We start from the raw sequence: 17,532 nt of genomic DNA, 5'->3' as shown, positions 1-17,532 counted from the left end.
GCCAGTTCCACTTTTTACAGTTGCACAACTTATTGATAGCAATTGTGATAATCAGCTGTGCAACCCTACCCTTAACCAATGTGATATTTCCATCACCGTTAGCCCCCCTTTTCCTCCTCCCTCTCACCCCTGGTAACCACTAATAAATTTTGGTCTTTATGTATTTGCCTTTTCTTGTCTTTTTATATAAGTGAGGTCATGCAATATTTGTCCTTTTGTGATTGGCTTATTTCACTCAGTGTAATGTCTTCAAGCTCCATCTGTACTGTAGCATGTATCAAGACTTCATTTTCCCTACTGGCTGAGTAGTATTCCATTGTATGTATGTGCCACATTTTGTTTACCCAGTCTTCTCTTGGTGGGCATTTAGGCTGTTGTGAATAGTGCTGCCATGAACGTTCATGTACAAGTCTCTTTTTGAGTCTCTACTTTTCAAGTCTCTTGGGTATATACCTAGGAGTGGAATTCCTGGGTCATATGGTAGTTCTATTTTTAGTTTTTTGGGCAACCATCACACTGTTTTCCACAGAGGCTGTACAATTTTGCATTCCTACCACCAATGGATAAGGGTTCCAGTTTCCTCACATAGAAGCCATTCTTGATCCCCCTGCATAGCATGAGTCTGACTTGATGTTACTACAGTCAGAAGCCAGCACAGACTTTGTGGTAGTGGATACTATGGACCACCTTGCAGAAGGTGGTGACCTGAGGTTGAGAGGGATGGATGACTGTCAGGCTATGCAGGAAAAGCCACTTCACTGGAGAGGTGGTAAGGGCATGATCTCTAGGGAAGGCATAATCAGGTAGAGATGATGAAATCCTAAACAGCCTCCCATTTTATTTCTTCTCTCTTTTTGGATTCTGAGCAGCTCTCATACCATGTCTATCACCATATATGGCATTTGGAGATATACTGATGCTCCCTCTTTTCTGGCTATACAGAAGGATGAAATGATAGCACTGGAAGAGTTTTCTATATTGGACACTTTGGAAGCTGAAAAATATTGGGCTTCAAACGAATGACTTGTAGAGTTCCCCAAAGCATAGTGCTTTTCACTGACACAGGTAAATTTCCTAAGTATCTTATCAAAACGTCGTTTTGAGAAACTGCAACTAATTAAGAACAAAAAGTTAAAAAAATATAGTTAGTACATAAAGTGTCTTATCCATACTTCAGAGTTTTTTTTTCTGGTGGCTGCTCTGACTCAAGGTGTAAAGATAAAATTAATAGGAACTTGATTAACAGTCCAGCTAAGTAGTTTTTCAGCATTAGTTTTAATGAAGGTAGGGCGTGTCATCTCTGGTGTACCTGAATTTATTTAACCTATCCTGTTCTTTTTATTTATTTATTTATTTTTGGTCTTTAATTAGTTGGAAGGGTATATAAATTGTTAACACATTAATAGAAAACAGTTTACCTTCACCCATTGAAAATGCAAGGTTAGGTCCACATGATTATGTCAGAGTTGCCTGTGTTCAGGTGGTGCTGCTTCTATGTGGTGCTTTTTGCCCCTTCTCGAGAGTTAATGGGAAATCCTCCCATAGGAAGGCATTTTCTCCAGCTGATGTGATGAGATTTTTAGGCGGGTCAGCGTAGGAGCTGTGAGACAGATTAGGTCTTTCCTGACCCCATTCCTCTTTCCTTCTTCCTAGCTGAAGCTTCACAGTTTTCTACCCTCTTCTAGGAGGAGCAGAAAATGAATATATCTCAGGTGAGTTTTTCAATAACCCTTTTAATTTACAAGGGAGAGTATAAGGGCTTATGGGTCTATACATTAACATGGAAAAATGGAAGTAGAAATGGCTTGGAGCCATTCAGAGAAAATATAGAAGTACAGATTAATAGCAAGTCAAAGTTGGCATATGGATAGATGCAGTTCCTCTGATGTTACAGATTTACCAAATTGGAGCTGCAGATTTACTTTTGAGGTTTTTTGATATTTTAATATTCATGGTCTGTCAAATGATCTTTGGTGCTTTTCTTTCTTCTTTCTGTATGTGCTGAAGGAGCTGTCTAATTGTCTCTGATGTTTTCAGTTACCACCTAAATTACTAATGACTCTTAAATTATTGTCTTCATACTATATCTTGTCTTCATACTATATCTCCCCTCTGTACTCTGAAATCATGTGTCTGATAGTTCAGGGATGGACAGTTTCAGCTTTGTGTTGCAAAGACCCTTTAGTAGCAACACAAACATCTGTCTCAGTAAAACTTCTAGCATAGTTTTGTCTTTTGTTTCCCAAATATCAGTTTAGGGTACTGGCATTTAACCAGCTGCTCATGCAGCTACCAGCGTAAAGTATTTTTTACCTTATTACCAGTGTAGCTGCATCAGAAAGTAGTAATCAGATCTGTTGCTGCTTCTGCTGTGTGAATTGGTCCCTACTCATATATGTACTATTACTTCAACGTAGGTGGTGTTCTCTTATACTGGTCTCTTTGATCCTAACTCCCTGTTAAACTATTCTCCACTCTTCTAGAAATTGAGAAGATTTCTTTATATGTTTATTTATCCATAAATCTGGTCAGGTATAATACTACGGGTACTTATGTGTATGTCTTTCTTGGCTCCCATTATAGAAGTAATCTTTAAGAAGGATGTGAACATCCTAGAGAATGCCAGGAAATATATTGGAATGTGGGAAGGATTATAGGAAGACTATTTATATTTAATTTTTCATCTTAAGAAAATCTATAATTCATACATATATATAAATAAATTATGGTATGATAAAAACCTCTTTAAATAATTGAGTAACTCCAATGTTTAAGAAAAAATTAGGGCTGTAATAAGAAAAAAAAAACCTGTTGCTGTCGAGTCGATTCCGACTCATAACAACCCTATAGGACAGAGTAGAACTGCCCCATAGGGTTTCCAGGGAGCAGCTGGTGGATTCAAGCTGTCGACCTTTTGGTTAGCAGCCAAGCTCTTAATCACTGCGCCACCAGGGCTCCAGGGCCATAGTAGGCATCCTTCATAACATTTTGTTTTAAACTTTCAACAGTAAACGTGATAAAACCAAAAAAACCAAACCCGTTGCTGTCAAGTTGATTCCGACTCATAGCGACCCTATGGGACAGAGAAGAACTGCCCCATAGAGTTTCCAAGGACCGCCTGGTAGATTTGAACTACTGACCTTTTGCTTAGCAGCCGTTGCGTTTAACCACTACGCCACCAGGGTTTCCAAAAGCATTTTCCATGTCACCTGTGTCTGAACTCTTCAGATTGATAAGAGATGTGCTGTTACAGGCATCAGTGTCATTCAAGGACGTGGCTGTGGAGCTGACCCAGGAGGAGTGGCAGCACATGGGCCCTGCTCAGAGGACCCTGTACAGAGACGTGATGCTGGAGAACTACAGCCACCTCGTCTCAGTGGGTGAGCAGACCTCACCATGTGACTCCCTCGAGGGTGCATTTCTTTTTTTTTTTAATTGTTAAAACTGGATCACTTTATAGAGATTAATGTTGTTTGGGCTTTTGATTAAGAGACCTAAGGTAATTGAAATCTTTAGAGCAACAGAGACAATGATTCTGTTGTTACCTTCTTGTTGAAAACTTCAGGTGAGTACCTTTGTTGCTCCTATTGCTGTATCTTTCTCCACCTGCGAAAACCAGAAACTCCACGGATCTGGTCTATATATACCCTTAGTTGTTCTTGTTTACAGGATATTGCCTTATCAAACCCGAGGTGATCTTTCAGTTGGAGCAAGGAGAAGACCCCTGGTCCTTAGAGGAAGAATTTCCAAACCAGAGCTGCCCAGGTGAGTTTTTGGGCAGTGGCAGAAGGAAATGTGGGGTAGTTAGACCTTAAGGGGAAACAACATTGAAAAGTTTTTTGTTTTTTTTTAACAGCTTTATTAAGATATAATTCTCATACTGTACAAGTCATCATTTGAAGTGTATAATTCAGTGGTTTTTAGTATATTCACAGATGTGTGCAACCATCGCCATAGTCAAGTTTAGAATTTTTCATCACCTCAAAAAGAAGCCCTATACTCTTTAGCTGTTACGCGTCCCCCCCCACCACTTTAGTCCCCCATCGCCTTCAGCCCCTATCTCTATAGCTTTACCTATTCTGGAAATACATGAAATATGAATGGAATCATATGATACGTGATCTTTTATGACTGGCTTCTTTCACGTAGCATAAGTTCATGTTGTAGCATGTATCAGTTCTTCATTCCTTTTTATGGCCCAGTAATATTCTATTATATGAATATACACATTTTGTTTATTATTTATCCATTCATCAATTGATACCCACTTGGCATTCCATCTTTTGCCTGTCATGAATAATGCTGTCAGGATCAACTTGACGGCAATGGGTTTGGTTTTTTTTTTTGATACATTCGTGTACAAGTTTTTGTTTGGATGTATGTTTTCATTTCTCTTCACCTAGGAGTGAAATTGCTGGGTCATGTAACTGTTTACCTAATTGAGGAGCTGCCAGACCATTTTTCAAACCAGCTGCACCGTTTTACACTGAAACCTCTGAGAGCTGGAACTCAATGGGACTGCCTTGTTTTTCTGGGTCTCACAAGTTTTCTGCCTTTGACGGGGTGCAGTCTTACCAGTTTTCTATCGCTGTATTTACTGGGAAATACTTGCATTTTCCTTCTCTGACAGGTTTCTGCCTTATACAGGTTCCAGCTTTTGCAGGTTTTACTGTACATTCCTACTAGCTGTGTATGAGTGTTCTGATTTCTTCATGTCCTTGCCAGTACTTGTTATTATCGACTTTTTGATGTTATCCATCCATTGTGGTTTTGATTTCCCTGATGACTGATGACACCGAGCATCATCTCATGTGCTTTTTGGCCTTTGCCTAAGCTAATAAACATTTCCAGGAATTTCAAAAAGTTAATAATTTTCAATATAATTTCTAGAGCAAAATAGTGAAATCATCTTAATTATTAGAAGTTAAAACACACTTACTGGAAGTTTTTTTTTGTGTGAAGCCTTATAAACAGACAGCATAACTGTATTAGTTTCCTAGGACTGCCACAACAGAGTACCACAAACTGGGTGCCTTAAAACAACAGAAATGTATTCTGCCACAATTCTGGAGGCTAGAAGTCTGAAATTGAGGTGTCGGCAGGCCATACTGTCTGAATGATCTGGAGCGGAATCCTTCCTTGCCTCTTCCAGCCTTAGGTGGCTCCAGGCTCCATTGCCACCTGGTGTTCTTCCCTATGTGTTTCTCTGTGTCTGTTCTCCACACCAGTCAGATTAGGTTAGGGCCCACCTACTCCAGTATGACCTTATGTTAATTTCACTAATTACATCTGCAAAGACCCTATTTTCAAGTAAGCTCACATTCACAGGTATGAAAGGTTAGGACTTCAACATATATTTTTGGAGGATAGTTGAACCCATGATGGTAACATAAAGATTGACTTAATTTTGATCAAACATCTGCCATTTACTAAATGTAAATAATTGGATCATATTGATTGGTAAAAAAGATAGACCTGACTAAGTAACTTAGAGAAATTGCAGTAAAAGAATGGTAAAGTTATGTCAATAAAAATAAAACAATTTAGAGTTTCATGTTTTATTTATTAATCAGGTTTGAATTTAGGCAATAATATATTAAATGAAGCCACTCTAGTTAAAGAGCACTATTTAAACATATAAGCATTTTGAATGACCTCTCAAATAATGTCTATGTTCCTTAAACCAAGAATACTTGAGCTTTAAGAAGTTAAAATATATTAGAATTAAAAGGTTGTGCTACGTCTCATCTGATTAAATAGTAGGTACAAAAACCCTAGCGCCTTCAAGCCTATTCCGACTCATAGTGACCCTATAAGACAGAGTAGAACTGCCCCATAGGGTTTCCAAGGCTGTAAACTTTACAGGACCAGATTACCACATCTTTCTCCTGAAATAATAGGTACATTTGACATTAAATAAGAAGGCCTATCAAGGATATAAATGACCTTTATATTAACGTGAACCATTCATTTGTGCATGTTTATATTTAAAGCAAAGAACAAGACTTTCAGGTTCCAATGAAATAACCATAAGATCGTGAAAGCATATTAGTCTCAGAAGAAAACTCTGATAAATCCAGGAAATCAGAATTACCACAAATAATATTCTGAACATAGTTTGATAAATCTAGCAATCAATGTTAAAATGAGTAAACAAGAAAATCCACATGGAAATGTAAAAAATTATCTTTTAAACAATGTATGAGAAACAAAATGAAATCCAGAATTGTACAATATTTAGAAAATAATATATTAGAAACCTTAGGATATAACTAAATTAATGGCACAGGTAAATTTGTAGTCTGTTATTTATATTGATGAACTAAGCAAGAACAAGACCAAAAATATAGTAAGTAAAGCAGAAAATTTAATAAAAAAGTGAAATCAAAAATTAACATATTGGAAAATAGAAATGGTAGAATATTTCTTAGAATAAAAAACAATAAAATGGATGAAATGTTAACGAACCCTAACCAAGACAAAAGAGAGGAAGCATCTATTTAAAAGAAGGTGGGGTTATATTGGTATAGGTTTAATTTAATACCAAAAAAAATCACATTCATAAACAACAATTTGGGAAGACTTGTTCTACTGAATATCAAGGCTTTATGTAAAGCTCTAAGTAATCAAATAATCTGGTGCTGAGGGTGGAATAATTTAATAGATCAGAGAAGCAGATTAAGGGTTTGAGAAAAAATGCTCTCTTTAGAGATAATTAGGTTTTGAGAGATGGCACTGCACAGCAGTCGCCAAAGGATCCTGATTTATCCATATGGACGAAAATAAATCCATTTGAGTGGCTTAAATAACTAATTATTAAAGCAATATTAGAAATATTCTAGAAGATGATATAGGAGACTAGGTTCATTACTCTGCTTAGGGGAGATTTGAATAAGATACAAAAAGCATTAACCAGGGACAAGATAAAGTAAATGCGCCTGTTATTCTGTCCAGAGTACAGATAAATATGTGTGCATGTATATATATACATATGTGTATATATAAGTATGTGTGTACATACCAAACCAAAACCCATTGCTGTCGAGTTGATTCCTACCCTTAGTGACCCCATAGGACAAAGTACAACTGCCCCATAGGCTTTCTAAGGCTGTAATCTTTATGGAAGCAGACTGTCACATCTTTCTCCCATGGAGTGGCTGGTGGTTCGAACTGCTGACTTTTGAACCCTAGCTGTTAACCACTGCGCTACCAGGGCTCCTAATTTACACATATATAAATCTATATAACAAACTTAAGATTCTGAAAGGTAGAAAAAGAAGGCAGACAAGTTAGGGACCTTGGGATCTGAGGAAGTACAGAGTGGGTCGTGTCAGGGTAGAGCCTGATTTCCCACCCCTACCTACTTATACCTGTTGCTATGGAGTTGATTCCAACTCACAGCAACCCTATAGGACAGAGTAGAACTGCCCCATAGGGTTTCCAAGGAGCAGCTGGTGGATTCAAACTGCCGATCTTTTGGTTGGCAGCTGAGCTCTTAACCAGTGCAACACCAGGGCTCCCACCCCTACCAGTATTAATGCAGCAGCCTTTCTCCCCAACTACTGGGGAGTCAACAGAGGTTAAGTGGGGAACCAGGACTTCTTCTTCGCTTGACGGTGGTGATGCTTTTGTTGATATGGTTTCAGGGGAGTCCTGCTAAAACTGAACATTAATTATGATAAAGTGCAATTTATTGATTTTCCTTTATAAATCATGCAGTTGGTGTCCTGTCTAGAAACTTCCAAACCCAAGATAACACAGATTGATTCCTATGTTTTCTAGAAGTTTTATAGTTTCATGTTTTAAACTTAGTTTCTTTGTGGTAATTATGAAGTGTGTGTCAAGTTCACTTTTTTTGTAAAAGGAAGTCTAGTTATTCCAGCATCATTTGTTTAAAAGACTGTATTTTCTCCATTGAATAGCATTTACACCTTTGTCAAAAAGCAGTTGACTGTATTTGTGTGAGTTTATTTCTGGCCTTTCTATTCTTTTTTATTGGTCTACATGTCTCTTCTTCAAATACTACATTGTCTCGATTACTGTAGATTTATATTAGATCATGAAATCAGGTAGCGTGAGTGCTTCAGTTTTCTTCTTCTGTATGAGCTTCATGATATTTATGAAAAACATGCTGTGATTTCAATTGGGATTGTGTTGAATCTATAAATCAAATTGGGAGAATTGACATCTTAGCAGAATAGTAATCATCCACTCCATAAAAACAATATGCCTCCATTTATTAGGATTTCTTTGACTTTTTTCATCAGTGTTTTGTAGTTTTCAGCATTCAGATGCTAAATATTATTTACTTTCTTGGGTTTGTTTTGTTTATCTAATTTCAAATTCTAATTGATTACTGTTGGTACATAGCTGGGGCCATGGTGGCGCAGTGGTGAAGATGTGGCTGCTAATCAAAAAGTCAGCAGTTCAAATCCACCAGCCAGCCGCTCCTTGGAAACCCTATGGGGCAGTTCTACTGTGTCCTATGGGGTCGCTTGTGAGTTGGAATCGACTTGATGGCAATGGGTTTGGTTTGTTTTTTTGGTATATAGCCGTACGATTGACTTTTGATTGTTGACCTCACTGTCTACCCTTGCTGGAAACACTAATTCAAAGATGTTTTTTGTAGATCTTTTGGAGACTTTGTGTATAGACTTCCACATCTTTCATTTTTATCCTTTCTTTATTTGACTGACTGCAACTTCCAGTATGATCTTGAGTAGAAGTGATGAGAGAGGACACCCTTCTCTTTTCCAGATCTTAGGGGAAAAATATTCAGTCTCACACCCTTAAAGTATATTTTAGCTGTAGATTTTTTTTGTAGAGGCCCTTTATTAAGTTAAACGATTTTGAAAATTTTATCAAACGTTTTCTGCATCAACTGATGTGATTATGTGGTTTTAATTCTTATATATTGTTAGTATGATATGTTACATTGATTTTTTTAGTGTTTCAAGAGTTTTGCAGTCCTTGCATGAACCTCAATTGCTCATGATGTATTTTATATATATATGCATATATATAGGTGTATTCTTTTTGCTACTTTTTTTTTTATTTCAGATTTTTGTGCGTATGTCATAGGGGATACTGGTCTGTAGGTTTCTTTTCTAGAATTTTCTTTTTATCGTTTTGTTTTGAAGGTAATGCAGATCTCATAAAAGTATTTGAGACATGTTCCCTCATCTTGCATTTTCTGGAAGGGACTGTGTAGAATTGGTGTTATTTTTTCTTTATATCTTCGGTGGAATTCACTAGTGAAACCAGCTGGGCATGGAGGTGTTTTTTCAAAATGTTTTGACTGCATATTCAGTTTTTTATGATAGCTGTCTCTTCAGGTTATCTTTTTTGTCTTGAGTCATTTTATTATTTTTTTAATGTATGTTATGCAAGTAGTTACGTCCCAGCTTGCATTATTTATACTGGTAATTCGTGTCTTCTTTTTTTTCCTCTGTTAGTTTTAATCATTTAAAATTTTTATTTTTAAAGAACTAAGCTTTGGTTTGATTGATTTTTCTCTGTTGTTTCCTGTTTTCAGTTGCATTGTTTTCTACTCTAATTTTATTATTTCCTTCTGTCTGCCTGCTTTGGATTTAATATGCTCTCTTTGTCAAGGTCCTTTTTTTTTAAATTAATATTTCATTGTATTTAAGGTGAAATGTTTACACAGCAAATTAAGTTCCCACTTAACAATTTCTAAACAATTATTCAGTGATACTGGTTACATTTTTCACAATATGTCATTATTCTCATCCTGGTTGTACCATTTTAAGTATTCTAGTTTCCTGCCCCCTTATCTTCTCATCTTCGTTTTAGAGTAATTTTTGACCATTTTGTCTCCTGTAGATGTTTTCCTTATAGAAGCTCATTACTCACAGGTGATATTCTTTATTTTATGAGCCAATCTGTTATTTGGCTAAAAGGGGACTTCAAGGGATAATTTAGGTTTAAGGTTTAAAGCATATCTCAGGGTGATAGTCTCAGGGAGTCCTCTAGTCTCAACCAGTCCAGTAAGTCTGGACTTATTAAGAATTTGACTTCTGTGCCACATTTCTTTTCCATTCTATAAGGATCCATCTATTGTGGCCCTGATCAGAACTGTTGGTAGTGGCAGCCGAGCACCATCTAGTTTTTCTCGTCTCAGGGTAGATGAGGCCATGGTTCATGTAGACTGTGAGTCCTGAAGACTACTTTCTTCTCTGAGTCTTTGGTTTCCTTCCTTCTCTTGTTCCAGACAAGTAGAGACCAATAGTTGCATCTTAGATGGCCGCTTGCAAGCTTTTAAGATCCCAGACACTACTCACCACATTGACATGTAGAACTTTCACTTTATGAAACTATATTATGCCAAATTCCTGAGTTGTCCCACAAGACTATGGTCCTAAGCCTTCAAATCTAGAAAAGCAACCTCGTAAGCTGTTTCGTTATATCTAAAAAGTATCCGTACCTGTGTCCCCTATGTGGTTTATTATGTATATGGATATACATGCCTACACACATATACCTGTATATACAAATGCCTTTAGATACTTCTATCTGTGCATACATACATAGGTACCCATATATTCATAGTCATACACTTACATGCCTGTATACATATTTTTGTAACCACACTCATATTTTTTGTTTGTTGTTGGCATTGCAAAATTATACTTGTCATATCCTTTACCAAAGACATCCTTTTCTCTTGTGCATCTCTTAGTGACATTGTTTACCTTGATCAAGCATGTGCACTTTACCCACATTTGATACTACCTTTCCCATCACCAAAAATAACAAGTGTCTACTATCTCGATAGTGCTTCTCCCTATAGTGCTTCTCCCTCTCTGCCCCACCATCCCTAGTAACCAACAAAAAGCATTGGTCTCTATGTATGTATCTATTCTTGTCTTCTTATAAAAGTGAGATCATACAGTATTTGTCCTTTTGTGATTGACTTACTTCACTCAGCATAATGTCCTACAGATTCATCCACATTATAAGATGTTTTGAGGATTCATCATTATTCTTTATATGGTTTTGTACTATTTCATTGCATGTATGTACACATTTTGTTTATCCATTCATCCCCTGATGGGCACTTAGGCTGTTTCCATCTTTTTGCTGTTGTGAATAATGCTGCACTGAGCATAGGTATGCATATGTCTATTCATGTCACTACTATTAGATGTCTAGGGTATATACCTAGGAATGGGATTGCTAGATCATAAGGTATTTCTATTTCTAGCTTTTTGGGGAAGTGCCGTACAAGTTTCCATAGTGGTTATGTGTCAGGGTTCTTAAAGTAGAAGCTTAGATGACTGATTGCATTCCTTTCTTGTTTTCTAATATAAACATTTTATGCTATAAATTTATCTCTAAGCACTGCTTTAGTCTCATCCCACAAATTTCTGTGTATGTGTTTTTTTCTTTATTTTCTTTTCATTTTCTGGGGCACTTCCTCTTTGACCCATGAGTTAATTAATAGTTTGTTGACTTCCAAATATTTTTTAATTCTCCAGATAAATCTGTGTTATTGATTTCTAGTATAATTTGGCTGTGGCTTAAGCTCATACTTTGTATGATTTCTATCCTTTTTTATTTCTGAAGGTTTGTCTTAGAGCCCAGAATGTTGTGTATCTTGATGAATGTTTCATGTGCATTTGTTGTTAAATGAATTGAGTCCTTGAGTTTGGGGATTTTCATTATCACAAGTGCTAGCTGTAGTATTGGGCCTACCATGTATTCTTGCCTCTCCTTGGGGTGTGTGCTTTTTTTTTTTTCTTACTTTCCTTCCCCTGACTGCTGTGAATTGCCATTATTGTCCTATAGCAACAGATTTTGTTGTTCTTGCCCTTGCAGATTAAGACTTTTGTTCCACAAATACAGAAAGATATGGTTCCTGGCAAAATTTTTTAAGTGGCTGCTGTTGCCATCTCCCGGCATGTCCTATGAATGAAATATTCTCAGAATTCTTCATAGTCTTTTATGTGAGCTCCTGGTTTGGCTCATGGAGGGAAATTTTGCGATAGTGCGCAGACCTCTTACCTGCTGCCTGTAGGAGTTTTGCACTCTCATACAGTTCCACCCTCGGCTATTAGCAATTCATTAATAATGTTTAGTTTTGTCTTCTTCCCAGCTTATAGTGCATGTGTAGCATCTGCCCAATGTGAACAAATACTCAGGCCCTGTCTTGCCTGGCAGGTATCTATCTCTCTTCGTATTTTTGGTTACTTAGTTGCCCTGCAATCTCAGTTCTCTATTGAGTTCATGAAAGTTTTTGATAATGCAGTTTTCTTCTTGTGAGTTTAAAAGAAATGTTATTTCTAGCTCTTTACATACCTGAGCTTAAACCAAAAAGGAAGTGGTCATTTTAGAACTGATAAGTAAAATATTTGAAATTAACAATTTATTGGATGTGTTTAAGAATTGATTGAACACAGTGGAACACAAAAATATTAAACTGAAATAGTGGACAACCAGAAACATAGCGAGAAGACAAGGAAAAATAATTACATAATTTTTAGTGGGTCATGGTAAAAAAGTTCTATTATACATCATTGAAGTCCCCAATGGAAAGAAAAAAGAAAGGTCAGAAACAATATTCAAAGAGATAATCCCCAAGGATTTTACAAAATTTAGAAAAGACATCAAACTGGAGATTCCAAAAGTTCTGCAAAACCCATAAAGGACAAAAACACAATCAACGCATTAAAAGTGAAACTGCTGAAACCAATGTCAAGAGTGAAATGTTGAAAGCAGCCCATGAGAAAAGACACCTTAGAACACAGTAACAAAAGTAAATCTGACAACTGACTTCTCAGTAGAAACACTGAAAGTCAGAAGAGACTGGAATGGTATATTTTTGTAGTACTAAAGGAGAATAATTGCCAGCAGAAATATCCTTCATAACTAAATTTGAAATAAAATGATTTCAGATGGTATAAAATGAAATAAGTTTATTGGCAACATCTTGAACTAGAAGAAAAACTCTGAGTTCTTCAGTCAGAAGGAAAATATCCATAATAGCAATATAAAAATTCAGGAGGGAATAAAGATAATAGGGAATGAAGCACAAAGGAAAAGTTAAAATCATGGGTAAAAATAACAATATTTATCCTTCAAAACAATAATTCTAAAGTCCTGAGAACTTTAAAATATATGCATAAGCAAAGTACATGACCGTGATAGCACAAAATGCAGTTTAGAAGTAGAGTTAAAAGATTCCAAGATTCTGTCAATATAGGGAAAGTAATAAAAGTAATAGTTTTCTATAATTCAGTGATTTATGGTTTATTCTCTTGAGTGTCCAATTAAAGATTAATAAAAGAATACCCAACTAAAAATTACCAGCTAAAAAATTTAAAATGAAAAAGAAGTTTGATTATTCTAAAAGTGTCAAGAAAGGAAGAAAGAACATGAAACAGATTGTGTAATTGGATAATGAGTAATTGGATGGTGGATATAAACCTACATATATTAATTGCAATACATATAAATGGACTACATAAGTAAAGGAATAAGATCCAAAGAATGGACGAGGAGTACCAAATAGATCTACCTTGTGCCACCTTTTGATGCCAGGTGGGGATGGAAGCTTAGCCCCCTACTGGGCACCCCTGACACCAGGTGTGATGGGGAACAAAATGCTGACGAGCCTAACCTCTCTCATCACTACACTGATGCTAGATGGAGTTTGAGGCTAAGCTCCTCACTGGGTCTCACTTACACTGGTTGTGTAAGTGGGAGAACTGGATAGCTGCCTAGTCAGCCTTGAACCACCTAGTTCAGTCTTGTTGCTGCCAACTGTGGTAGAGGATCAGCTCCATACAGGCCCCACTGCTTACAATACCTAGTCATGGTAATTGGAGCATCGCCTGCTTCTTCTAAGTGGAGGATGGAAAATTAGCTCCATTCTTGGTGTTGCCAGTACCACTGAGCAGGAAAATCATACCACCACCACCTGCTTTTGTTAGGCAGGGAGAGTGGGGAAAGAGGGTGGTCGTTGAAGATTTAACTCCTCGTACAGCCCCACTAGAACCACAAGAGATGTGTTCCATTTTTGTTTGGCCCGTGTGCTGCTTTATCAGAGTACCACCAACTGGGTGGCTTAAAACGGTAGAAATATATTCTACCTCAGATCGAGACGTCTGAAATCAAGGTGTTGGCAAGGTCGGTTCCTTATGGAGGCTCAGAGAAAGAATCTATTTCATGGCTCTTCTTAGCTTCTGGTGGTTGCTGGCATCCTTAGCACTCCTTGGCTTGTAGCTACATCACTCCAGTCTCTGCCTTTATCTTCTCATGACTCTTCCTTCTGTGTGTCCCTGTGTTTTTTTCTGTAAAGATACCAGTGATTGGATGTACAGCCTACTGTAATCCTATATGACCTTATCTTAACTTACATATTAATTACATCTGCAAAGACTCTATTTCCAAATAAGGTCACATTCACAGTTATCTGGGAATAAGACTTGAACATGTCTTTGTGCAGGACAAAATTCATCCCATTACAATTGGGTGCATTTCCTCAGTGGTACAAAAGGTTAACATGCTCAGCTACTAACAGAAAGATTGGAGGTTCAAGTCCCTCAGAGGCACCTTGGAAGAAAGGCCTGATGATCTAGTTCTGAAAAATCAGCCTTTGAAAACCAGGTGGAGCATAGCTTTACTCTGACACATACGAGTTATCATGAGTCGGAGTCGACTTGACAGCAACTGGTTGGTTGGTTGGTGTTGTCAAAAAGGTTTTTTTGTTGCATTAGCATGCCCCCCCACTCCCCACCCCCACTTTCTTGGACCTTTGGCTAGAGGGACCTAGTCTTTTCATGGAGTTCTGTTTGTGCCCTTTGTTGGCCCAGGATTACAGGCTTTCTCCGTGCCCAGTCTAGGATACATGTGAAGAAGAAAGAAAAGCCTGAGAATTTTCTACCATGTCATTCCTCAAGTCCTGAGAGCTACCTTCTTTCCATTTTTTAGTGTCTTTGTATGGAGCTCCGGTGGCATAGTGGTTAAGACCAAAAGATGAGCAGTTTGAGTCTACCAGCTCCTCCTTGGAAACCCTATAGGGCAGTTCTACTCTGTCCTGTAAGGTCACTGTGAGTCGGGATCAGCTCAACAGCAGTGGGTTTTTGGGTTTTTGTATGTTTTATTTTATTTTTTTAGTTTTAGAGGGAGAACCTGGGAGAAATGGGCTACTTCATCTTGGCTAGCACTGGAAATAATACCTGTTTTTAAACATCATGGATTAGGAAAAAGAGAGTGTGTATGAATTATTTAATCTTTGGAAACATGACCAGAAACCATAGAATAAAACACGTAATTGATATGTCTGTGAGCCTTTCTCCATAAGAAATGTAAGATTCAAAACATGTTTTCAATTTTTCTTATTTTAGGGTATTGCAAAGTTAATGTCCACATTGAGGAGAACCATCAAAAAAAAGAGAAACATCGGGGGCAATTAGTCTTCATCAATGACAAAACATTGAATAAAGAAGGACAGAAAGTTTTAGAAAAACCATTTAATCTCAACATAGCTCCACTTTTTTCAGGAAAAATACCCTCTAAAGGTGAGTCATGTAGAATGAGTTTGCCACTTGTTTCTGAATTAATTATTAGTAATAGAAACTATTGCAGAAAGAAGACTGATTACACAAATGTATGTGAAAACTGGCGACTTGATATTAAGCATGAGAGAACCAATAGCCGAGAAAAATCTTACGAGTATAAAGAAAACATGGTAGCCCTCAGTTATAAGATAAACCAGCATCAGGAATTTCAGACTTTGGAACGATCTTTTCAATGTAATCAGTTTGGAAAAGCTTTGCATGGTATGACTGTTTGTATGCCTGAGAGTTCTCACACAGGAGAGAAATCCTGTAGGCATGATGAATTTAGGAAACATGATAAACCACCTCTATTTAATCACATGAGAACTGGCACAAGGGAGAAATTTTCTGATCTTAATGAACGTAGAAAATCCTATGAGGAAATAACCATTGTGAAATATAATAAAGTTCACATGGCTGTGACACCCTCTGAATGTAATGAAAGTAGGAATCATTTCAGCAGAAAGTCACACCTCACTCAAACTCAGAGAACTGTCACAGGACAGAGTGCCTTTCAAAGAAATAAATGTGAAGAAAACTTTAGGCAGAGCTCAGCCCTTATAGTACATCAGAAATCACAAATTGAAGATAAATTCTGTAAATACAGTGAATGTACGAATGCTGTCTACCAGAAACTAGACCTAACAGTACATCAGGGAACTCACACAGAAGAGAACTCCTACAAATGTGGTGAATATGGGAAATCTTTTTGTCAGAACACAGCCCTTGATGTGTATCAGCAAAGTGACACAGGACAGAAGTCGTTTAAATGTAATGAAAGTAGGAAATCCTTCTGCCAGGAAGTACACCTCATTCAGCAGCAGAGAACCCACTCAGGGGAGAGACCTTATGAATGTGAGAAATCCCTTTGTTCAACATCCTGGAACCCTGTTCAACATCCTGGAACTCATGTGGTGAAACTCAATAAATGGAGTGAAGGGAAAAATTTCTGTCGGAAGTCAAACCTCAATGAACATCTGAGAATGCACACAAAGGAAAAACATTTTTTATACAGTGAATGTGGGAAATCTTATAAGAAGTCAGCTCTCAGAATACACCAGACAACACACACACAGATGAAACTGTATCAGGGTAATGAATGTGGGAAAATATGTGTCAAGACATCAGATTTTGGAGAATATCAGAGAGTTCACACAGGGGAAAAACCATACGAATGTGATGAATGTGGGAAAACTTTCTACCAAAAGATGCACCTCATTATACATCAAAGAGTTCATACAGGGGAGAAACCCTATGAATGTAATGAATGTGGGAAAACATTCACAGATAATTCAACCCTCAGAGCACATCAGAGAGTTCACACAGGAGAGAAACCTTATGAATGTAATGAATGTGGGAAAACCTTCTCCCACAAGACACAGCTCATTGCACATCAGAGAGTTCATACAGGAGAGAAACCGTATGAATGTAACGAATGTGCTAAAACTTTTGCTGATTATTCAACACTCAGAGCACATCATAGAATTCACACAGGGGAGCGACCCTATGAATGTAATGAATGTGGGAAAGCTTTTGCCCAAAATTCAACTCTCAGAGTACACCAGAGAATTCACACAGGAGAGAAACCCTATGAATGTAATGACTGTGGGAGATATTTTGCCCATAATTCAGCCCTCAGAGTACATAAGAGAATTCACACAGGTGAGAAACCATATGAATGTAATGTCTGTGAGAAGACTTTTGCCCATAATTCAGCCCTCAGAGTACATCAGAGAATTCACATGGGGAAGAAACCCTATGAGTGTAGTGATTGTGAGAAAACTTATTCCCACAGTTCAGCCCTCAGAGCACATCAGAAAATGCACACAGGTGAGAAACTCTATCAGTGTAATGAATGTGGGAAAACTTTTTCCCAGAAGACACACCTCAATACCCATCATAGAATTCACACAGGGGAGAAACCCTATGAATGTAATGAATGTGGGAAAAC

General features: G+C 37.4%; 1 protein-coding gene across 1 annotated transcript in view; it reads left to right on the top strand.

The window, feature by feature from the left end:
• The first annotated feature begins 531 nt into the window (after positions 1–531).
• The window catches only part of ZNF658 (zinc finger protein 658), an 18,847-nt gene continuing 1,846 nt past the window's right edge, over positions 532–17,532 (top strand). The window contains exons 1-6 of the mRNA XM_023738586.1: positions 532–1,065; positions 1,654–1,712; positions 3,254–3,380; positions 3,670–3,765; positions 15,369–15,542; positions 16,137–17,532. The exon at positions 16,137–17,532 is cut by the window's right edge and continues 1,846 nt beyond it. Coding sequence (XP_023594354.1) covers positions 1,698–1,712; positions 3,254–3,380; positions 3,670–3,765; positions 15,369–15,542; positions 16,137–17,532 — 1,808 coding nt within the window. The 5' untranslated portion in view covers positions 532–1,065; positions 1,654–1,697. The remainder of the gene's footprint in view (positions 1,066–1,653; positions 1,713–3,253; positions 3,381–3,669; positions 3,766–15,368; positions 15,543–16,136) is intronic.

Source organism: Trichechus manatus, unplaced genomic scaffold, assembly GCF_000243295.1.
Source record: "Trichechus manatus latirostris isolate Lorelei unplaced genomic scaffold, TriManLat1.0 scaffold00120, whole genome shotgun sequence".
Lineage (NCBI taxonomy): Eukaryota > Metazoa > Chordata > Mammalia > Sirenia > Trichechidae > Trichechus > Trichechus manatus.
Note: the sequence above shows the minus strand (reverse complement) of the source record. Positions and strands in the feature narration are given on the sequence as shown.